The sequence below is a fragment of the Pongo abelii genome, chromosome 4 (genome assembly GCF_028885655.2).
Source record: "Pongo abelii isolate AG06213 chromosome 4, NHGRI_mPonAbe1-v2.0_pri, whole genome shotgun sequence".
Lineage (NCBI taxonomy): Eukaryota > Metazoa > Chordata > Mammalia > Primates > Hominidae > Pongo > Pongo abelii.
Genome location: NC_071989.2, coordinates 75,246,553 through 75,271,761, shown reverse-complemented (window position 1 = coordinate 75,271,761; position 25,209 = coordinate 75,246,553). Strand labels below are relative to the sequence as shown.

The window sequence follows — 25,209 nt, the reverse complement described above, 5'->3', positions numbered from 1 at the left end:
CATTAGGATTTGGGGGTCTTTAGGTAGAGAGGTTGCCACAGATGGCTTCACAGCAATCACAGAACCACTTATAATGCACAGAACCACTTATACTAACTGGTTTGTGGGATAGTCTATATAAAGGACAAAGTGTAATGCTCAAGTAAGGCATATACTGTCTCTAATATTAGACTCCACAGAGACCAATAATGTGCTAGGACTGTGTTTTTGTGGTGGGATGCTAAAGAGACAACAGCTCTTTCTTCACTTCCAGGAAGACTGAGCATTGTTAATGTGCCACATAGTTCCAAAACACTTAGCAGGCAGGCTCCTGAATTTTTTCAGGGTTTATCAGTCCATCCCTTCTGATGGAGGTGCTATAATTCTGCCTTCAGGGCCATTGACACCAAGGCTTCTCTTTCCAACCAACAGGGTATCTTCTATCCAGTGAAAGCCCGCAGGAAGAAAGTGAGCAACCATTAAGTCACCATTCAGGTGACTTGTTTCAATCCTACCTTTGCTGCTCAGCCTCTAAACACTCACTAACAGGTAAGATGGTAAGGGATCCTTCTACCACCTTCTTCCAACCAACTGGGTGAGATCACATGCTAGAAAATTTTCTCATTTCCTCTTACCTGCACCACTGGAACCCTTCCCTTTCTTTTTCAGAAAGTCAGGTCTCTGTCAGCATCCCATTTTTATCACCAAAAACTGTCAAGAATTGTGAAGGGTCTGGGAGTTTACCTTACTGCAAGCCAATAGTTTAGACTGCCATAATATCATTAATGCTGGTAAAAGACATAAGAGTCTTCAGTCAGAGATAAAAGACTGTATTACTGACAGTACAGTAAGTATCATGTGTTTCATATATATGTTGGTTCCTCCTCCCCCAACCCAGGACCCATGGGAGTGACACAGAGCAGCCCAGGTTGATGGTGCATATGCAGTGGGTTTGCATCAAAGCTGAAGAACTCCAAGGTTAGGAAATCTGAAGCTTGTATAATGGGCTACAAGCAAACCAAGCTAACCTTTGCCCCAAAGGAAAACATTATCCTTATTATATTGAATAGTAAACAAACCTGCCCTCTGCTTCAGAGAGAGTCACTATCTCCATCTTACAAGATGTCTTACAAAGATTTTGGAAAAGACAGTTCAGATCACAGGTAACCAGTGCCTCACAAGATGTGCAGAAAAAAAGACACTCAGAGAATCATCTTCCAACAATAACTTCCATGAACACAAACACAAAATTCTTTACCAAAATATTAACCAAATCTAGCAACATATAAGATGGGCAATATGTCATTACCTCATAGGAATTAACCCAATAATGCAAGATTATCCTTCAAAAATTAATCAATGGAATTTAACATATTAACACATTAACAAAGAAAACTCTATGATTGTCTCAATGAACACAGATAAAGTATTGAACAAATATCAACATCCATCTATGGTAAAACTCTTAACAATCTAAGACTAGAAAGGAACTTCCACAATCTGATCAGAGGCATCTATCAAAAACAATAAAACAAAAAACCAGCAGCTAACATAATATTAAAAGACTGAATTCTTTCTTTTTAAAATCAGGAAAAGGCAAGTATGTTCTCATCACTTCTATTCAACATTGGACTAAATAGTCCAGCCAATGCAGTAAGGCAAGAAACATAAAGGTATTATATATTAGGATGAAAAATGGAAGAAATATGATAGTCTATGTAAAAACTAGAACTGATACATTTAGTTAAGTCGCAAGATACAAGGTCAATATAAAGTCTCCAACTTGATGGTTCAACTTAATGATTTTATGACTTTACAATGGTGTGAAAGTAATAAATATTCAGTAAAAACTGTACTTCAGTACAGTATTAAATAAACTACATGAACTATTCAACACTTTGTTATAAAATAGGCTTTGTGTTAGATAATTTTACCCAGTTGTAGGCTAATGTAAGCATTCTGAGCACATTTAAAGTAGGCTAGGCTAAGCTATGATGTTCAGAAGGTTAGGTATATTAAGGCATTTTCCACTTATGATGGGTCTATTGAGATGTAACTCCTATTGTAAGTCAAGATGCATCTGTATATAAAAAAATCAATTGTATTTCTACAGTTAGCAATGAACAATCAGAAATTAAAATTCAAGAAACCATACCATTTGTAATAGCATCAAAATGTGAACTACTTAGGGACACATTCATTAAAACGTATGAGATCTGTACACCAAAATCTACAAAATATTACTGAGAGAAATAAAAGAAGACCTCAAGTAATATCATGCTCTTGGATTGGAAAACCAGTATCATTAAGAAGTTAATACTCTCCAAATTGATCAACAGATTCAATGTAATCCCAAGTAAAATCCAAGTAAGCTTTATGTATTGTAATTAACAAATTCACTCTAAAATTTATTCAGAAATGTAAAGGTCTTGGAATTACCAAAACAATTTTGAAAAAATAGGAAAATTTGGGAGGAATTACTCTATATAATTTCAAGACTTACTGTAAATCTCAGTAATCAGGACAGTGTGGCACTGGGCATAAAGATAGGGATATAGATCTGTGAAACAGCATAAAGAATTCAGCTATGTACCTGTACATACAAGGCCAATTTATTTGACAAAGCACCATGGCAATTCAATAGGGAAAGAACAATGTTTTAAATAAACAGTACTGGAACCAAAAAATGAACCTCAACCTACGTCTCATTCTATATATCAAAGTCAAGTACACTAAAAATGATGACAAGGGCTTGGAGCTAGATTCAATTAGCTTCTTCTCTTTTTTTTTTTTTTTTTTTGACAGAATCTTACTCTGTCACCCAGGCTGGAGTTCAGAGGCAAAATTTTGGCTCACTGCCTCCCAGGTTCAAGCAATTCTCATGCCTCAGCCTCCCAAGTAGCTGAGATTACACCTAGCTAATTTTTGTATTTTTAGTAGAGGTGGGGTTCCACCCTGTTGGCCAGGCTGGTCTTGAACTCTAAGCCTCAAGTGATTCACCTGCCTTGACCTCCCACAGAGCTGGGATTACAGGCATGAGCCAGTGCACCTGGCCTGTTGCTTTGTTAAAAGTTTATCTGATGTAACTGCCTTTTAATTGAAATCTTTAGACCATTTATATTTAATACAACTTTTGATATGGTTAAGCTTAAATCTACCATCTTACTATTTGTTATCCCTTTGTCCCTATTGTCCCTGTCTTCACTTTTTCCTCTCTATATGCCTTCTTTTGGATTATTTTATGATTTCATTTTATCTCCTTTGTTACATTATTAGCTATAACTCTTTGTATTTTGTTATTTTAGTGGTTTTTTATGGTTTACAGTATGTATGTTTATCACAGTTTACCTTTGAATGATATACTACTTCACATATAAGAACCTTATAATATACTTACATCTCTCCCCTCCTGACCTTTGTATTATTGCTGTCATTTTACATTTACATATGTTACAGATCCAATCCTACATTGATTGTTACTTTTGTTCTAACAGGTAAGATTTGAAGATATTTAAATAATGAAAAATTTTAAAAATATTTACCCATGTAACTACCAGTTCTGGTGCTCTTCATTCCTTTGTGTAAATCCAGATTTCAATCTAGTATCGTTTACTTTCTGCCTAAAGTACTTCCTTTAACATTTCTTATAGTGTGAGCTTGATGGTGATAAATTCTTCAAGTTTTTATATGTCATAAAAATTTTTTTTTCTCTTTATTTTTTCAAAGATAGTCTTTGGTACACACAGAATTCTAGGTTGACAGTTTTTTCTTTCATTAGTTTAAAGGTATTAGTCTATTGTCTTCTCACTTGCATTCTTTCAGGCAAGAAATCTGCTATTACCTTTGTAATATATTGAAGACATTTAAATAATAAAAAATTTTAAAAATGTTTACCCATGTAATTACCAATTCTGGTGTTCTTCATTCCTTTGTGTAAATCCAGATTTCAATGTAATATAATTTTCTTTCTGCATAAAGTACTTCCTTTAATATTTCTTATAGTGTAAGCTTGATGGTGATAAATTCTTCAAGTTTTTATGTCATAAAAAATTTTGTTTTCTCTTTATTTTTTCAAAGATAGTCTTTGGTACATACAGAATTCTAGTTTGACAATTTTCTTCTTTCATTAGTTTAAAGGTGTTAGTCTACTGTCTTCTCACTTGCATATTTTCAGGAAAAAAGTCTGCCATTACCTTTGTCTTTATTCTTCTTGCATGTCCTTTTTCCTCTGGCTGCTTTTTAAGGTTTTCACCTTATCACTGGTTTTGAGTAATTTGATTATAATACTCCTTGGTATACTTTCCTACATGTTTCTTGTGCTTAGCGTTTGTTGAGTCTGTTGGGCCTGTGGGTTTTTAATTTTTATCAAATTGGGAAAATATTCAGTTATTATTTTTCTTTCTGGCCCCTCTTCTCTCCTTCAGAAACTGTAATTACACATATATTAGTGAAATTGACCCATAATTTATAGTTATTGTTCATTTTTTAAAATTCTTTAAAAATCTCTGAGCTTCATTTTGGAGTTCCTATTATTTTGTCTTCAAATTTAGTAATATTTTGTTATGCACTGTGTGATCTGCTGTTAATCTTATTCATTGTATTACATACCTCACACATTTCTAGTGTAGAATTCACTTTTACAAGTGTAGTTTTCATTTCTAAAAATTTAATTTGCATTTAAAAAACTTTCATGTCTCTTAACTTTATGATTATCTAGAATATAGTTATAACCATATTAATACCATTATCTGAATTCTAACATATGTGTCAGCTTTGAGGTCAGTTTTGATCTATTTATCTCATTATGGGTCATATTTTTCTGCTTCTTTGCATATTTGGTAATTTTTTGTTGGATGGCAGATATTGTGAATTTTATGTTGCGGGTACTGGGCATTATTTTATGCCTGTAAGTATTCTTGAGATTCATTCTGGTTTACAGTTATATTACAAGGAAACTGTAATCCTTCCAGGTCTTGCTTTTAAGATATATTAGGTGGGACTGAAGCAGATATTAATCTAGGGTTAATTATTCCCCACCACTGATGCAAGATCATTTTGTATACTCTACCCTATGCTTGTGAATCATGAGGTTTTCCAGTCTTGCTGATAGGAATAGGTATTATTACCCATTGTGTGTGGGCACAGGGCACTGTTAACTGCAAGTGCAGGTTACTGTTACTTCTAACCCTTTCAGGTAGTTCTTTCCCTAGCCTTGGGCACTTCCCTCACATACATGTGCTGCAGTACTTGGGTGAATTTACAAAGGCAACTCTATGCAGTTCTTTGGGGTTCTCTGTGTGCAGCCCTGTTCTCTCCATTATTCTGCCTTGTCAACTGTACCTTCGTTGGTTTCTCTGAACTGTTAGTTCCACTTCCTCAACATAAGGAGTGTGCCAGGCTCTGCAGGGTTCTCCCTTCCTGCTCCATGGCCTGGAAATTCTATCAAGGTAGTAATCTGGGGATAATCATAGTGCTCACCTCCTTTTTTCTCCATCTTTCAGGGACCACGGTCCTTCATTTCTTGATGTCCAGTATTTTGAAAATCATTGTTTCAAATATTTTGTCTGTTTTTATTCATTTCAGGAGTTAGGGTAAATCCATCATGGCCAGAAAATAAATGCCAAAAAACTTACTCTGAAATGTATATGGAAAAACCAGGAGCTAAGAAGGAAGACTCCTATAAGACAGTGATTCTCTGTTATCCTCAAACCATAAGCATCAGCATTACCTGAGAACTTGCTAGAAATGTAAATTCTTGGGTTCCAACTCAGACTTAGTTAATTAAAAGCCATGTGGGTGGGGCCCCCCAAGCCCTCTAATTGACTCTGATATATACTGAAGATTGAGGATCACTGCTAATAAGATATTAAGATAGATACAAAGTTTTAGTTATAAAAATAACATGGTACATAAAAGCAAATATAGAAAAGTGTTAATAGAAGAATGTAGATGATGAGTGGTCATTATAAAACTTAAAACTTTGCTGAAAAAGAAAATATGACACAGAGGCATGGACAGAAAAACAGACCAAAGGACATAATAGGGAGCTCAGAAACAGTCCTGCGTATACATAGGTATTGATATACAATAAACTTTGCATCGGATTAATAGGAAAAAGTAGCCATTAGAAGAGAAAACTTGGAGCTAGATCACTACCTTACATCATATTCAGTGGTAGACTCAAGATGAAAAGATCTAAATGATAAGTAAATCTAAGTAATTAATAGAAGTAAATGTGGGAGAAAACCTTGTGACTCAGGAATGAAGAAAACTTTCTTAATTAAGAATGATGAAGCATAAATGATAGATTTGTCCTTATCCATGTTAATCTTTTTTTTCTAAACAAACAAACAAAAAGAGATACCATAGACAAAGAGAAAGAGAAACAGGCCATGGATTGGGAGAAGGTACTTGGAATGTTTCAAATGATGAGTGTAATAGCTGAAATAGACAATAAACTGGCCAGGCGCAGTGGCTCATGCCTGTACTCCCAGCACTTTGGAAGGCCAAGGCAGGCAGACCACCTGAGGTCAGGAGTTCAAGAGCAGCATGGCCAACACAGTGAAACCCCATCTCTACTAAAAATACAAAAATTAGTTGGGAGTGGTGGTGAGTGCCTGTAAGCCTAGCTAGTTGGGAGGTTGAAGCAGGAGAATTGCTTGAACCCGAGAGGTGGGGGTTGCAGTGATCTAAGATCACACCATTGTACTGTACTCCAGCCTGGGTGACAGAGTAAGACTCCATCTCAAAAAAAAAAAAAAAGAAAGAAAGAAAGAAAAGAAAATAGACAAAAAACTATTACCAATTAGTCTTTACAGAAAATGGGAAAAAAAGGAGACAAATGGGCAAAAAGAATAGGAAATTTACAGAATGGTAAACCTTAATAGCTGGGTAGTTGTCAAATACCCCAGTAATCAGAAAAATGGAATTTAAACCAATAACAAAATAAAATATTATATCCACCAAACATGCCAAAGTTAGAAAGTCATATAATATTGTTTGCAAATATGTGAGGAAATGAGAATCTTCACATCTAGCTAGTGAGAATATAAACTAGTATAGATTTTTAAGAAAGTAATTTAGCAGAATTTACTGAAATTAAACAGCCCTGTGACTTAGCAACTATATTCCTAGGTATATATGCTAGAGAAATTTTTGCACAGGTCCATAACATGACATGAATTAGGATACTTACCACTACACTATCTATGGCAGCAGTGAAGTGGAGAAATTGGCAGTATCATAGGTGTCCATCACTAGAACAATAGATAAGATGCAGTAGAGTCAAACTATATTTATTTATATAGACAAAACATACATAACACTAAATATTTATTGTTTCTGTAGTTATTATTCACCCAAGAATTCCAACTTAGATTTTTCTATAAGCACTTAAAATTAACCAATCTGTAGTTTCTTTTAGAAAAAGTTATTTATGGCCAAGTGCAGTGGCTCATGCCTGTAATCCCAGCACTTTGGGGGGCCGAGGCAGGTGGATCACCTGAGGTCGGGAGTTCAAGACCAGTCTAACCAATATGGAGAAATCCCGTCTCTACTAAAAATAACAATTAGCTGGGCGTGGTGGCACATGCCTGTAATCCCATCTACTCAGGAGGCTGAAGTAGGAGAATCACTTGAACTCAGGAGGTGGAGGTTGCAGTGAGCCAAGATCGCACCATTGCACTCCAGCCTGGGCAACAAGAGAAAAACTCTGTCTCAAAAGAAAAAAAAAGAAAAAGCCATTTATTTGGCTGGACATAGTGGCTCACACCTGTAATCCCAGCACTTTGGGAGAAAAGTGAGAGGATTATTTGAGGCTAGGAGTTCAAAACCAACCTGGGCAATATAGTGATACTCTGTCTCTATAAAAATAAATTTTTAAGTTAGATTCTTGTCTCACTTGTAGAAACCATCTAGTATTTTACTTCCATTCTTATTTTACTATCACCACTAATTGTACTTATTTCTGCTCCACTACATGTGGTTTTGGTGAATGAATATTACTTCTTAGATACCAAATCTACTTTTAAGATTTATTTTTCATTTCATTGGAGTATTCCCTGGTAATTCTTATGGGGAGGTAAGTTTTGAATCCCTGAATTCCTAAAAATATCATTATTTTGCCCTCCAACTTGAATAACTTTCAAATTTTGGATGTATTGCTTTACTGTCTTCTTGTATCCAAATCGCTGGTGAAAGTTCCAATGTCAATCTCATCCTGTTCACTTTGTAATCATTTCCTTTACATTTTGGAACCTTTTAAGATGTTCTTTTTTTTGAGGCAGAGCCTCACTTTGTTGCCTAGGCTGGACTGCAGTGGCACAATCTCGGCTCACTGCAACCTCCGTCTCCTGGCCCAAGTGATCCTCCCATCTTACCCTCCCAAGTAGCTGGGACTACAGGCACGCATCACCACACCTAGCTAATTTTTGTATTTTTTCTAGAAACAGGGTTTCACCCTGTTGCCCAAGCTGGTCTTGAACTCCTGGACTCAAGCAATCAGTCCACTTTGGCCTCCCAAAATGTGGGATTACAGGTGTGAGCCACCATGCCTCGCCAATGATGTTCTTTACACTTACTCTAAAATTTCATGAAGATGTATCTAGAAGTGTATGTTTATAGTTTTGCTTGGTACTAAATGGACTCATTCAGTCTGAGAACCTATGGTGTGCTTCAGCTCTAGGAAAGCTCCTTTTTTCCCCTTCATTGTTTCCTTTGACGAAGAATTCATGTTGGAACATGAGGACTTCTCTTCCATGTCTCTTTTCACATTACTTCTTAGTTCATTTGCATTACTTTCTATATAATTTAAAACTAAAGAGCTTTTTAATTTGCCCTTTGGATGTCTCCTTTCTACTCTCCAGCCCAGCTGTTGAATTTACTTCTGACAGTTCTATTTTACATTATAAAGACATCTAAATCCTTTCATTAACAGCTTGTTTTCTAAACTCAATATCCTTTATCCCTCAGAAGATATCATTTTACATATTGATTTCTTTAGACATTGGTACTTCTGTTTGGTGATTCTCATGGTGTTACCATCTGCACTAACGGTGGGCAAAAGGAAGAACACGCCAATGGTCAGATCATGCTAGCTCAAAAGGGCTATACTGGTTTTCCTTCTTAAATCTAGGTACCCGCACTCATTGCTCCTGCTTTGAACCAGATGTCCTTTCTGCACACAGCTTGGCATATAAAATGTGGTTGAACTAAATCAATTCCTTATGATGCACTATCACCGTCATTCTTGGTCCTTTATATTGTCTTCTGAGGCATCTGAAGCAAAATCCGTATCTCATGGTAGAATTCTCTGGCTCTAGCCTTTAAAGAATTTCTCAAAAATTATGGATCCAGTGTACTCCTTTCTTTTTTTACAAAACTGGTAAGGTTATTACATAACACTCTTGCCTATCATAGTGTTAATAATCTTTTCTGTCCTTTGTAGGCATGTGGACAGGACGAGGAGATTCAAGCATGCTCCATTTTGCTACCTTGAATAATTTATCTGCGAACAATGCCTCCTGTTCTTGGGAGAATGAATGTTCCTTTGAGGGATGCTGCAGTGAAGGATGATCCAAATATGAGATGTTCAGTATGCAATCTGGACAGGCATTAGCTCAGAGTATTAGGTTCTTCCTTTCATGAAGATGAGGAAACTTAAAATCATCTATCCTAAAATCCATGCTCTCTGCTCATGCTTTAATTTTTTTTTAACAATTTGTATTAGTTTTTCTTTTCTAACAAGGAGAAGTTTGAAAGACGAGCAACCAAAAGAAGATCCTCCTAAAGCTATACCTTGGAGAAACACAATTAATTTGATTAGGTTTAAGGAAAGTCAGTATTTATAGGCTTGTTTTCATGAAAAATAAGCTTTATTGAATTCCTTGAGGGGAAAAGCATAATTTTACAGCTTAAGTTTCTTCCTTCCCCAGTGATATAAGTTTCTCAAATTTTATCCTGAAATAAAACTGTGGGCCGATTGAGAAGCTAGATGGGCAGATGCGTGGCAGATCACCATTGTCCCTGGTTGTTACATTAAAAAAGAAAGTTGTAACAGAAGGATTCTTTTTGTCAGCCTCTTTCCTAAAGATTCTATAGAAAGGTTCAGGAGTATTTTGATTGTTCTCTACAATAAAACCTAGGTTGTTCTCTTAAAAAAAATTTCAGGTGTTTTCTCTAAACATTCTTCAGCTGTTTTCTCTAAACATTCTCTAACATTTTAGGCTTTCTCAGCTTAGGATGAGCTTCTCAGGTGGTTGGATATTAGGACTGTACATTATAGCTGACCACAAATTCTAATCTTGAAGAACTGCTTCATGAGACTGTAGAAGACAGCATTCTCTTAAGAACTTTCCAAAACTAAATGACTACTTACTATCCCCTGGGCTTATGAATTCTGTAAAGAATTAGCAGCTTTAGGTAGAATATGGTCAACTTTTTCTGAAGGTTCTTATTTAGAAACAAAGGAATACCTGAAGGTCTGAGTTGGCTGCCTGTCTAGATTACTTTTTTTTTTTATTTAAATAGGCATCTTGTTCACTTGTTCATCAATTAATGTTCTTGATGAATTGTAATTTTTATTTCAATGTCCATTTCATAAGAAACCTATTCACTGAATAGGCTGTAAGAATGCAACAGACTGAGTGAAAAAAATACCCTTCCAAATAGATTTCACACGTCAATCTCCATCAGAGAAACATTTCCCATCTTAATGGCTCCCTTTAGAAGTAAAGAATAATAATTTGAGATAAACTACACTTCTTCCACACCTAGATATACAGGGTTTTAATGCTCAAAAAAAATTGTATATTTTTCATGAGAATTTCTCTAACCCCGAATTTTGTAAATAAATCAGTTTAAACATCATTAGTTTGTTATCTATCCTCTATGTGTTACTTCATCTAGATATATACAAAAACTTGGAATGAATAAATGTTGGCTGATAAAAATATTACATAGCTGCTAATGGGATTTTTTAAGTACAGCAAATTAATACTTAAAAGTTTGGTTCTGCTTATGGCAAGTTTTGTGTTTAAAAGAATTAAGTGTATATATATATCTTCATATCCAGTCCAAAGAGATCAGAAGAATATTTACAAAATAAATATGTAGGGAATTTTAGAATTTCATTGATTCAGATGAAGCGATAATTCCTTAATTAGCATAAAACTTTAGATTGTGTCAACTATTGTATGCTGTATAAATTACTCTGATCAGTATAATTTTTTTTACTGGTTAGCGTAAGAAATTACTCTTAAAGACAAAATCACTAAAAGACAGTTGTGGTTTTGATAAATTGCTATATAATACTTATTAAAATAAAGTTAGTTATGGGTATACACCTTAACTACAACTTACTCAACAATATATAAACTAAAAATGTCTTCTCCACTTCCTCAAAAAATTTAATTATTCTTTTATTCAAATTTTGAAACTTAACTATTACAGCAAAATTCTAATTCAAAGTTCTTGTCATTTAATTTTAGTTTTCCAATACTTTCAAAGAAAGCTTGGCTATAATACTCCTCTTGGTAAAGTTTCTTACACAACTTTATGTGTTGCAAGAATACTATAAAATTTTAATTAACTAGAGTAGGATAAAATACCAGTGCATATAACATCTGTTGCATTTATAATACTTCAATGTAATGTGCAGACAATGAAGTTAAGGTTTGCTGAAGATCCACTGTTCTGTGAGGCTTAATTCCTTTTCCAAAATTATAATCTATGTATGTGGTTCAAGGTAAAGTAGTTGAAAACTTCACAATTATACTTATTAAATATATTTCCAATTAAAAGTAGAATGTGCCTGTGAAAATCTGAAATCAATAAAAGAAATGTTATCTATTTTAGAATGCCAAAATTAATATTTAAAAACAAACTAAGAATAAAGGGAACACTGAGACTTGTCTTAAAGAAGCTGTTTGTCATTCTTTTTTTTAGATTACAACACACATACAATAAGTGAATTTTATCAAAATACAGCACATTTCTTCTACTATATCCATAAAAATCAATTCCTATGTAAATAGTACTGAAAATCAACTAAAGTGAGTTAAAATTTACAAAGAGTTGTTAAAGGGTTTCAATCAAAATTATTAAAACTATACAGTACAATAACCAATTGATAACATCTTGAAAGAAGTGCAATATTTGAGTTCACATATTTTTAAAAGTGCTGCCTACTTTGACTAGCAAGAATGGAAAGTGAGTCCAACTCACTTTTGCAAAAATAATGTGGGTTGGTGTTTTAAGCTAGTCTTATAAAAGTCTTAATTAAAATCAAGGTTGATAAACAAAGCATAACAGATTAAAAATTCCCAAATTGCATTTCTTAGTAAATAAAAATGAAGTGCAATAACCAAATATTGCTCTAACGAAAGGTTCCAGACTAGCCTCAACTAAACAGTTATTGGTCTTCTATGGCACTTTTTTCTGGTCCAAATAACCATGCATTAATCCTTACCATTACATGTTACTCAAATTTTATTTGATTACATAGAACAAAAACAAATAAAATTAATGGTCTGGATAAACAAAATTAATAAACCTCTATCATCAAATTTGTTACAGTAACTAGGAACAAAGAAAGGCAGTTGGTGGTAAAACACTATTACACTGATACACACAGAAACCCTTTAAAGACTCTGAAGTGTTGAGTTCACATTTAATGTTACCTGTAGAAACAGCCCTTTATTTGAACACCTTTACACACTGGCAGGCCTCAAGGACCCATCCCTTTGCTCTACAACTCTCCACAGCAATTCTCTATCACTGTGCCAGTTTCACAAACTTGCTTTGGTTTCCTAGCTCCATGCGTACTGTTTCCTTTCACTTTACCAAGGCAATGCAAGGCCAAACAAAAATCAAGAGGCTTTCCCAAACCTTCTTAACATTTTATGTTACAGGCAACACAATCTTAAAACTGGCCATTTTTGTTTCATTTGCTGCTTAAAATAAAAATTATAAATTAGATTTAAATGGAGCGCTAATTATAAAACAGATTGCAAGTACCACCATTTGCAAAAAAAAAAAAAAAAAAAAAAAAAAAATCAGGGGATTTCCATAACACAGAAAATGCATGGACATGCATCTACAGTAGAGTTAAAAATTTCCTGTGACTAAAAAATTAAAAATTGAATCACCAGTAGCAAATGTATAGTCAATGGCTATGACAAGAACAGATCCTGCCGAGCTCATAAATGCAATTATTGTCTTTTTTGCTTTGTAAAAAAGACATTACCTATTTTATTGCATTATTCTCTTAATAAAAACATACTACCACATAGCTCCCCCCATCCCCATTCTTTGCTTCCAGATTTTTATAGAAAATAACTCTTTTAATCTGGCCTTGGAAAGTGAACCCACCAGCACCACCTTCACCTACTCACTCTTCAATTCAATATGCACATAGCAAAAGCCAACACTTCAAATCTCTTGCCCACATCAAAAAAAGTAGTTTCAGGAGAAAAACATTAATACCAGTTGAATAAAAATAAGGGCATAAAAGCTATGAGAGAGATAGCTCTGCCATCTGTCTCTGGGCTAAAATCAAGGCTAACTATTGCCTTGCACACAGTTCAGTCATGTATATGAAATCCAAAAATAAACCTACAATCTATACAAAAACAACACAGGTTTGTTTTTGTAGCCTTGATTGCTATGTTTAAAAACCTAACAAGTTTTATATGGTATGAATTCAACACTCTCCTTTATATTCTGTACAGTGGTTCTTTCCCTCTAACCACAAGTTCCATTACTTCATTAATGTACAAATTTGAACATAATTTTTTGAGTTCTTCTTTATATATAAAAATAGTCAAAATATTAATTTCCCCTGCAAGTATCTTCCAATAAATCTTGCTGTCTTCCCCGCTTTTTTTTTGTCCACAGTGCTTATGAGGAAACTTCTCGTACAATGATGAGTTCAACTGTATTGTGGAAAGTTTTTAGCAAGGACACTGCTTGTCCATGTTCAATGTTTATAAAACTGTAGCCATTAGCCTAGAAGAAAGAGGAAAAATGCTTTTAGGAAAAACATTTTATAGTTATTTATTTGCATTTCTGCCAAGTAGTTCACAAACTTGGAAGAAAATAAGAATCACTTTGGCAACTTAAAATAACATACAGATTCATAGGCCCTACCCAAACCAAGGAATAAAGTCTCCGAAGATGGGGTCTAAAGATGTGTACTTTGTCCAACTTTTCAGCCAATTCTTATGTAGCAGCCCAATGTCAGAAATCACTTACTTAAGAAATAATGTCAGACATGGTGTTGTATAATGCTAATGTGCATCTGAGGTGACCAAACTGTAGTGTAGCAGGGGGCAAGGGCTACTCTTCCCATTGTCTTGGAGCCATCACATCAAGACCACCATACTTCTTACAATTAAGGTTAATATTTACTGAGGTTCTACTGTGTACCAAACACGCAATTCTAAGTGTGTAATATGAATTAGATCCTTTGATTCTCATAATGCTCTATCTTATTTTAGAGAAGAGAAAGCCCAGGCATGGAGAGGTAAAGTAACTTGCTCAGTCACAAATTGAAACCCAAATGGTTCAGAAAAATAAATGTGTATAACTGTATGAGTGTATGAGTGAGTGTGACTGTGTGTGTGTGTATGTGTGTGTGTGTGTAGAGGGAGGGAGGGAGAAAAGGAGAATAAATGATAAAGATAATGTAGCAAATTATGAATGACTGGTGACCAATTGATGTAATACTGGTGTTTGTTGTAGTATTTTTGTGGCTTTTCTCTAAGCTTAAAATTATTCAAAAAAAAATTTTTTTTAATTAATTTTATTTTTAGAAAGTGTTGGGACCAGAATTTAAACTCAGGCAGTCTGGCTTTCAGAATCTGTACTTTCAGCTATTAGACATTAATGTCTCTCTCTCTCTTTTTTTTTTTTTTTGGTTTGAGGGTTATTTTTTAGTTCTTTAGTTCTCAACTAAGAACGGTGACAGTAGGGGTAGAAAATGAGAGCTATACTTGTGTCCTAGGCTTGTCTTCCTTCTAAGACTGCAAGTGTTTAGGTAAAATGAGTAGCTGAATGAACAAAGAAAAGGAGGGGACACGAAAAAATGAGTTTCTCAGATTTAAAATTTTTCTTCTCCGTTTCTGAAAGGACAATAGCCCACATCCAAGAAATGGTACTCTAATCCCCCTCAAATTAGTAAAAATTAACATTCCTGAGCTTAAACAAAATCCTGTGATGTATCAAACTTTTTTTTTTTTTTGAGACAGAGTCTCGCTCTGTCGCCCAGGCTGGAGTGCAGTGGCGCGATCTCGGCTCACTGCAAGCGCCGCCTCCCGGGTTCATGCCATTCTCCTGCCTCCGCCTCCCACCCACGATTTGCAAAGTTAAAGTGAAAACATTTTAAACTATGAAAACATTAGAGTGTTATAAAATGAAAAAAAAAAAAAAAGATTTATTTTAATTACCTGAATAATTTTATCACCTGGCTGCAGTAATTTTGATGCTGGTCCTTCAGGTTGTACCCTTGTTACAAATATACCCTTTAATAACAAAAAAAATTATTTAACTAAAAACAGTATGTATAAATAACAGAGTACCAAGGAGCAATTTTTCCTCCACACCATGCAAATATTTGAATCATGGCACAAGTTTTCTCCCTGACTTCTCTGAGTAATACTGTAACAAACTAGTTATTTTTACCTTTAGTAATTCTGACTTTAGTGATTTATCTTGAGAGTAATAAAATTACTTTTATAGATGTGTGAAAAAGCAATAAGAAAGTTAAAAATCACTTGATTATATCATAAACATTCATAGTTTTTGGTTAAATTGTTTTAACTTGAACTGATCAAATTACAAAACAAAAAGGTAAGCGATAGAGTGGGGAATCAAGGTGATGTCTACCTAGATTTACATAAACATCTATTAGATTTTCACTTACATTTAAGTATTCAATCGGTAAATAAAACTTTATAGGTGTTTCAAGAATATACAAAGAAAACTTACATCATCATCAGGTCTGAATGGGTTTCCTCTACCCCCGACACCACCTGATATGCTAAATCCAAGTTCTGGATCCTTTTCAACCCTCACTCGAATCTGAGTTAATATGAAAATAAAGGAAACTTACTATTTCAGAAAAAGTTATAATGCAACAACATCCATATTTAAATACTGATTGGTTAAGTCCAAGCAAACATAAACATAAGAATTCATCAAAAATAAACATTTGGTCAGATGAAGTTAAATACAACATAGAATAATTATGTTAATGAGTTAGTGAATTAAAGGCAGAGCTGGGATTATATAAAGCATAGCTCCTAATTTTATTGCTTGTCTTATGAGGATAAGGAATCAATTAATATTGACCCTGTTTTACATTTTAGACATCACAGATTTTACATGACATAGTACATAAACACAAAACATGTATATTATTATCAGTTTCCACTTGTGGGACATCTAAATTACACAGTATCTCTGTTTAGTGGCTTGTTTCATAAGATATCTAATAAAAGATCCACTGGTGGTTTTATGACACTAACTCTTCATTTATTAAATCTGTTTAAAGGCTTCAAAGGAGTTGGGATTTTAAAACATGACCAATTGAGAGTTTTTATAACCAAGCTAAAAAAAAAGATGCAAGAATTAAAACTGTGTTATAAAACACTCCCTTTCACCAGAGACACAACCAAAATGAATAAAGCATTTGATCTCTACCTTTCTAAGATTATTATCATTTTATTAATAACTATCAAGATGTAAGAATGTGTAGCTCGCTGACTTTTTAAGTACTTTTTAAGATTAAATACTCAAAGTAGTCTGAAGTCTGTAGTCAAATTTCAAAATCTAAGGAATTAAGATTTTAAGTGTCACAGAACAATTTCAGCTTAATGGTCTCCTATTTATATTCTTAAGGAATGTCTGACTACTGTAGTATCAACCAGTTTTGGTAAAGAAACTGTATCAGAATAAATAAACCATGCCCAAAATACTAAATCCTATGTTACATGATCACCAAGTCAAATAAAAATTACCAAGTTTAACGCCTTATAAACGTAACATAAAAATAAAACTTTAAATGGTAATAACTATGTTAACATTCTATATGGATTTACTAATAGTTAAGTAATCTATAAAAATACATAAAAAGCTTAGTCCCATATTTCAAATAGTCTTGATTATTCTTACCTCTTGTTTTGCCAGTTCATGGCCTTGTCTAGGAGAACAATGGGGCTGTATATATGGAGGCTGGTGGGCCACTTTCAGCATCAAGTAATCAATTAGTTGTTCTCTAGAGGGATGCCTTGCCACAGATGCCTGAGGGGGGTGATGTATTTGACTATAATTTGCCTGAGGCCTGAGAGGCTGGCCCATCTGTCCATTACTCAAAGGCATCTAAGAAAAACATGAAGTATCTTAAAATGACCAATAATAATGTCTTATTTCAAATATTTGGATTTCTTCTTGGAGCATTACAAAAGCACTAGAGTTTTCACATTCTAATTAAGTCAAACAATACCATGCCACTTACTATTTTTCTATAATTTTAAACCTTAAAAGAAATAAGCTATTAATGTCTTAATTCTAAAGTTTCCTGAGTGCTTGTTGTTACACTCACTTTTTTAAGCTTTCAAATGGAAGTACATCATATCTACATTTTAAATTACTTGTTTTTTTGTGAGCTATATTTGTAGTTTCTTAGATGTATCTATCTTATAATAACCAAATGTTAAAATGGCACATAGTACACCAAAATTTTAAAATTTAAGCCAGTCTATGAGATGCGTATCTTTTCCCATACTAAATCAAACACACATACACAAAAGGTACATTTGCTGATGTTTTTCTTCATAAAAAAATTAATTTTGTGGTAAAATTCTTTCCAAATTTAAATATATTTTTCTGCTTTTATTCCTTCTTTTCCAGAATTAACAAGTCAATTCAGCTATGTAGAAAACTGATGTATTCCTCGTGTGTATGTTAGCAATGTTTATAATCTCTTATTATTATTAATTCCATAGACTATTAGCCATAAAAATTAAATGTTGACATTCTACCCTATTCATAAAGCAAAAAGCAAAAAAATTTAAATTATTAGTTTGTTGTTGTTAGAGAACTATCTTTGTTTTAATGCCTCTCATTTTTAGAGAATAAACCTGACTTAAAATCACCTTTGTAGAAATGTGGCTAATAGCTTATTCTGTTAGCATGAGGAATCTATCTTAAAAATAAGAGGCTGGGTGCAGTAGCTCATGCCTATAATCCCAGCACTTTGGGAGGCCTATACAAGAGGATTGCTTCAGGCCAGGAGTTCAAGATCAGCCTGGGCAAAACAGCAACACCCCATCTCTAAAAAAAAAAAGAAAAGAAAAAAAAATTAGCTGGGCATGGTGGTGCACACCTGTAGTCCCAGCTCCTTGGGAGGCTCAAGTAGAAGGATTGTTTGAACCCAGTAGTTTGAGGCTGCAGTGAGCTATGAGCATGCCACTGCACCCCAGCCTGGGTGACAGAGCTAGAGAGATTCCATCTCTAAACAACAACAAAAAAGAGGTTACAGTCATATTACAAATATTTGCATATAAAAAGATTTTTGTGTAGAAAAATATGGTTCAGCTATTAACTTATAATTTGCTTGTTGGTTATTAACAGACAGCAAATCTCATCGACAAGGAAATTATGGGAAAACTCTGAGGGAAATAGTTTAGGTCCAATTCCCTAAATTATCCCAAAGTAGAAAAGTTTGCAGAGAGACATGGCAACAGTTTCAGAACTGCATGCTTTTCTTGGTGAACCTTGCTGAAAGATATAAAGTAGTTTAGCTTTGGTAAAGATTTGTACTTTTTAAAAAAGCTATTCTATTTCACTGTTAAACTGTGTTATACTTGAGAACTTAGTTAAATTCTGAAGTCTGGGAACACACATGGGTATTCTGTGATAGGACACAAGGATGTTACTGACAAATCTTATATTGGTTGGACAGAAGGAAAATGAAGTGCTATATTAGCCCTACATTTCTGGAGAAAAAACCTGTTTATTACTTGATCACTGTAGATTTAATGCAACTGATTTGCCCATGAGTAATTAACTGGTTCTGCTGTTGCTTTATTACTTACATACAATTCTGCAGATAGCCCATGATTTTCTCTACGTTTATACCATTTATTCCTACATGCAAATTCAGTATCTTTCTCCTGGGTAAAATCCAGGTGATAATTACTACTGACCTTAAGACTCCCTGACACCAGATATTTGGTCTTGCCTACATTAGTGTTAAACATACACATGGAATATATTAAGCTACAATTAGCAGATGGCTCAGGAAATTAGAAAGTATTAAAACAAACTCAGTAACCCTAAACCACAAAATGTATGTAATGAGAAAAAACTGGATGACAAAGCTCAATTAAAAGAAAAGAGGGTAAAATAATAGAAACTTAAGAACTTATATATTAGATGAACTTAAGTATCAGATGACTTATGAACTTACATATTAGATGACCAGGTAGCTACTCTGAAGAGCAACATAGAAGTTTTATGTAATAAATAACTATGCTTCATAATTATATCTGGTCATACTAGAGGCATGGAATCAGTTAAGAAAATAAGAAAAAACAGTTGAGGGAGGATAGTAAAAAATTATCTGTCTGGCACTGGCCATACATAGATAATTGCAACAAAAGTACTAAAAACACAACCATCATCTATTCTACCATATACAAAAGTCTTTCAAGATGATTTCTAATTATCATTTGAAGTAATTACATTTGACTTGAGTAACAGTAAAAGATCCTAGAATGAAGAATTTAACACAAGTTCATTTTCAATTCTCCAAATAGTTTTACTATCAGGAATACCAAAAAGGCCTTGATTCAAATGAAAAAATAAATAGGTGGTACTATATAACAGAAATCTAAATGCAAAAATAAAATAATTCTCCAGGATAGAAAAATCATGGAATGAACTGAGAAATAGTAGACAGGGTCAAATTCTATTTTGTATTTCTGATATTTTTAAAATCCTTACCAATAAAGGGGGGAAAGCCCTCAAAAAAGTATTTTCATCTAAAGCACATATAATATCTAGTCCAAAAGCTGCAAAATATAGAAAGCTCACAGATACTACATTTTGTTTTCCCGAGCACCCACTTTCATCAAGCTGTCTGGAGGAACATCTTTGTGACTAAGTGTGGCTGATGAGTAGTTTCTGCTGTCCTGAAATGAATATACCATCTTGACAAGGATCTCCTGAACTGGATGTCTGGGGATGCTTCAAATGAGCAGGAAATAAAAAGTAAACAAATAATGTTCTTTAAGATGTGAAACCAAGAGGATGACACTTGAGAGAAGATTAGGAAAAAATATTGCCAAATAGCGCAAAGATGAAGACCCAAATCAAACATTGCCATCAATACTGCCATCAATTAGTATCTTTCACTTCTTCCAAAGGTACATAGCAAGATGTTTTTGTATGTATGAAAAGCTTATATGAAAATATATTGTTAATCTACTTATGTACAATACACACATGTAGAAGGTGAATTCTGCATGTTATTTTTTCCTTTTAGTTTTACTTACAGTAATACCTAGCTTTTAACACCTTTGAACAACAAATATAGTTATTAATCAAAGTTTAGAGTCTCAAATTTTAAGACCAACCAAATCACACTCATGTTGAGCACTATAAAAAGATTTTTGGTAAAAAAAAAAAAAAAATTAACTGCTGTTCTTCTAATAGAACAGTACCCCATGGGATTTTTTTTCCCCTAAATTTTAATGATAAGCAGAACCAATACACTTACAGTCTTATAAAACTTATTTTATTGGGATAAGATTGGGGTGTGAAATGAATATAAAATTTGCTTTAGCTTAATTCTGCCACAGTGATATGAGTTCAATAGTTTCAGAAGTACTGATCTGGAGAAATGCTATTAAAACCAATTAACTGGTTAATATCTTTATGGGCCAAATAATATCCCTGTATTATAGTTTACCAAGCTGATAGCTTTAGTGGAAAAATAGACTCAATCTTATTACCCCTGAATATTTTTCTTTCTTTCTTTCTTTTTGGAGACAGAGTCTCACTTTGCCACCCAGGCTGTAGTGCAGTGGTGTGATCATGGCTCACTGCAGCCTCGACTTCCTGGACTCAAGCAATCCTCCCACCTCAGTCTTCTGAGTAGCTGGGATAACAGTTGTGGTGTCACCATGCCTGGCTAATTTTCTAATTTTTGGGGGGGTGGGGAGGGGGAAGAGACAGGGTCTCCCTACATTGCCCTGGCTGGTGTCAAATTCCTGGGCTCAAGTGATCCTCCTGCCTCGGCCTCCCAAAGTGCTGGGATTACAGGTGTGAGCCATTGCACAGAGCCCCTGAATATTTCTTATTACAAATATGCCAGGAAGCAAGACACATACATTTTTCACTTCAATTTTAGTTCTAAACACATCCCTATATATATTTTAGAAAACAGATTGTGATAAACAGCACTATTGTTACATTCAAAACAGTTTACGGCTAGCAACACAGAAGTGCAAACTACATCATCATATTGAAAAATTAATCTAAAATCTACTTTGTTATGACATACTACAGCATACATATAGAGTTAAGGATTTCGAATTTAATCTTAGAAATTATATCTGCAACACATCTATCATGTGCAGTTAGTTCAAACCATGGCTTAGAATTTTTAGATGTGATCTAATTTTGTGTATTTATGCAATGAATACTTTATTTTCCTTCTCCCTTTTTGAGATGTGCTTTTAGAATACATAATAATGAATTTAGCTCTCAGCTTGAAATTTTAACTCAAGTGTGAATGTATAACTATGTTTATCTACTTTTCAAAAGAACAAGCACACCATGAATGTAAAAGTAAAATTCAATGTATTCAAAGGCTCCAAATTAAAAAAAAACAAGCACAAAATGTTACTATAAAAGAATCTGGAAAATACAATTGCCCCAGGTGACTATAAATGGCAAAGATTACCCCTGAGTTAATAAAAGCCACTGATCTTTACCCCCAGGGACTCTTGGAATGAGAGACTGATAGTTATCACCCTTCTCTCTCATCTTTTAAATTGGGAGGTTCCTAGCTGGGCGCGAGGCTCATGCCTGTAATCCCAGCACTTTTCGAGGCTGAGGTGGGCAGATCATCTGAGGTCAGGAGTTCAAGACCTCCGGCCAACATAGTGAAAACCCGTCTCTACTAAAAATGCAAAAATTAGCTGGGTGTGGTGGCGGGCACCTGTAATCCCAGCTACCTGGGAGGATGAGGCAGGAGAATCACTTGAACTCAGGAGGCAGAAGTTGCAGTGAGCTGAGATCACGTCATTGCACTCCAGCCTGGGCAACAAGAACAAAACTCCGCCTCAAAATAAATAAATAAATAAATGAATAAATAAATAAATAAAATTGGGAGGTTTCAACATAACAGCTGCCACTCTTAACAGCATAGGAATCACATTGTGGCAGGTGACAGAGGACAGCATACGTCTAGGTCAGGTACAGCCAGAGCCAAGAGAATCCAGGAGATTGCTCCTACTCTATAACACCAGAGGAAAGCCAGGGATATATTAAAATGGGGGATACCATAGCTCAGGTAGAAGTAAAGGACCCAGAGATAAGCAAATACTTCACAAGGAAACTATGGGGAGGGGATAAAACAGGGTTATTAGAGAGAAAACAGTCTTTTCGGGATTGAAGGAGAGGGGCAGAAGGAAATATTTTAGAGACCATGCTACTACCTTGTTAAGGGAAAAAAATCTTAAAACAGGGCCATGCCAGAGTTGTTTTTCTCTGCCTTTTTATCCCCCACACTTAATTTTGGTTAAAATCATAAACCTTTCTTCTTCACTACTAAGGAAATGTTTAGTAAAATGTGAGTAAGAAAGGATTTGTGCTTTGTCTTTTCACTGACATAATTTCTCCAGTCTCACAGTTAATCATGCTCAGTGAATTATGATTAACGTTAGTTCAGGGTAGTGCTTTCTCTCACTCAATTCTCAGTCACTGGAGTTAAAATTATTCCTCCCTGTAACAGGTCTATGGATTACATATAGCATAGCCTTAAAATCCTTAGTTAGGAATAGAAAAGTTTAATATTAAGAGAAAACATACTACGAAGAATAGTTTTTAAAAATCTCTCAGTTATTCCTATTGTTCACTGCTTTTTGCGTAAACAAGGGCTGACTACATCATTAGTTTATGACCAAAGAAACTCAGGAGATAATGAATTTATCAGCTTTGAAGAAAGATTTAGAACTAAGCCATGGAAGAACTCAGAGGAAATCACGGTTTCTAACCCAGAGTAAACAATTTTTTTTCCTGGAAACATTATAACACTTAAAATTTGGGGTTTTCTCTTCTACAAGCTAAAAGTATTGGTCTAGTGTAGGTACTCACTCGAAAAATGTGCCCACCAGAACCTCTTCTGTCTGCAACACTCAAGGCAAGACTGCCCTGGCTGCCATGCAGATCCCTAGAGCTGCCATAGTGAAAACTGCTTACAGTAGTGAAATTGGAATTAAAGGACCTTGACAGCATGCTCTGAATAAAGAGGGGATAATTTAACAGAGATTAGTGTAGCATGCAAAATCCACGAGACATGTTATATACGTAGACTTATTTACAAGTAAACCCAAAACCAGAGAAGTATCATGCAACACTAATTTTCATAGGTGAAAGAAATTGGAACCATTTACCATGTATTTACATGACAACATATACATATACACAAATTACATGTAAACACAACCATTCACATGTTTAAGCAAAGGAAGAAAGTACAGACATATAACTGCTTTTAGAATGCTATTTCCTTTACTCCTAACACATCTTAGATATATATGTCAGAAAATAGGAATTGACGCCATATGCAGATGTATGTGTATCTAAAGTCATATACAAAACAGAAATTAATTTCTCTATATAAAGATAAATTTTACCAACACCCAGTAATTCTAAGTCAAATGAATTTTTAGAGAATCTACTTCATTTTATGCAAATTCTAACATATTAAATAAACTGAGTGTTTAAATATACATAACACAAAATATATTTGCAAAAAATACTTCAAATTTTTTTATTTTTTTAAGAGGTAGACTCCCAGTCTGGAGTACAATAACAAGCTCCTGGCTCACTGCAGCTTCAAACTCCTGGGCTCAAATGATCTTGCCTCCTGAGTAGACAGGACTACAGGTCCTCATCACCACACCTGGCTAGTTATTATTATTATTATTATTTTTGTAGAGACGAGGTCTCACTACACTTGTCCAGGGTGGTCTCAAACTCCTTCCTTCAAGCAATCCTTTTGCCTCAGCCCCCTAAACTGCTGGGATTACAGGTGTGAGCCACTGTGCCCGACCACATTTCAATTTCTAAATGTTTAGATGTTTAGAAAAATATCTTGCATTAGAGAATAATTTTAACATACACGAATTTATGATATACCCTTTTTAATTTTAGTTTTTAAAGAGACAAGGGTCTTGCTATGTTACCCAGGCTGGCCTTAAATTCCTGGGCTCAAGTCATCCTCCTGCCTCAGGCTCCTGAGTAGCTGGGACCACAGGTGTGCACCACCGTGCCTGGCTAGTTTTTTTATTTTTCATGTAGACAGGGTCTCACCATCTTGCCCACGCTGGTGAGTATAACTTTTAAAATGCTCCTGCTGCTCTAAAATTACAAGAAGAAAACGAGAAAATGTGTGGCAAATTTTCCCCATTCAAATAAACTGGTATTAAAGATGACTGTATTTTAGGAGTTAGTGGTGGCCTTTGCTGCTTAAATTTGAAGAGCCATTGATGGAATCCTCTCACAAACTGAGTTCATATGAATACTTAATTGCTAATCCCAGTACTGCCTGAAGATGTACCTCAATAAACACACTGCCTGATTCCCGCTGTTCCACTTGTTTATTCCCAGTGTTATGAACTGCTGTTCTTTCATGTGAGTGCCTTTAGTCATGTCCCTGAGTGCTGAGGGCTTAATGGTCAAACTGGGTGAAACCACATTTTGAGCATGGCTTGTTACTAATACAGAAATATCATAACAAGCATTTCTGTATTACTCTTAGCAAATATATTCCTTCTCAAAATCTGAAGTTGACATCTAATGCCAAGAAATACAGGATTCCAGAAAGAAAAAGATCTATAAAATTACCATGTACACTTCCAGTTATTCTGTGAAATCTCAACTAATGACTAAAGAAAAAGCTAAACTTATAGCCCAGACCTGCATTTTCCCAAACCATTT

At 34.5% G+C, this 25,209-nt stretch overlaps 1 protein-coding gene and 1 long non-coding RNA gene across 8 annotated transcripts in view; one reads left to right on the top strand and one right to left on the bottom strand.

The window, feature by feature from the left end:
• Positions 1–12,197, top strand: part of LOC129059685 (uncharacterized) — a 70,501-nt gene extending 58,304 nt beyond the window's left edge. The window contains exons 2-3 of the long non-coding RNA XR_008525706.2: positions 412–528; positions 9,425–12,197. This is a non-coding gene — a long non-coding RNA (uncharacterized LOC129059685). The remainder of the gene's footprint in view (positions 1–411; positions 529–9,424) is intronic.
• Positions 11,886–25,209, bottom strand: part of ERBIN (erbb2 interacting protein) — a 151,033-nt gene continuing 137,709 nt past the window's right edge. For 3 of the 7 annotated variants that reach the window (XM_054556421.2, XM_054556420.2, XM_054556422.2), the window contains exons 22-26: positions 23,362–23,505; positions 17,149–17,355; positions 15,964–16,056; positions 15,423–15,497; positions 11,886–13,983 (exon numbers count right to left, since the gene is read on the bottom strand). In XM_054556421.2, the coding sequence (XP_054412396.2) occupies positions 13,876–13,983; positions 15,423–15,497; positions 15,964–16,056; positions 17,149–17,355; positions 23,362–23,505 (627 nt within the window). In that variant the 3' untranslated portion in view covers positions 11,886–13,875. The remainder of the gene's footprint in view (positions 13,984–15,422; positions 15,498–15,963; positions 16,057–17,148; positions 17,356–23,361; positions 23,506–25,209) is intronic. The other 4 variants (XM_009240758.4, XM_002815606.6, XM_063724125.1 and 1 more) reach the window with 2 other exon arrangements.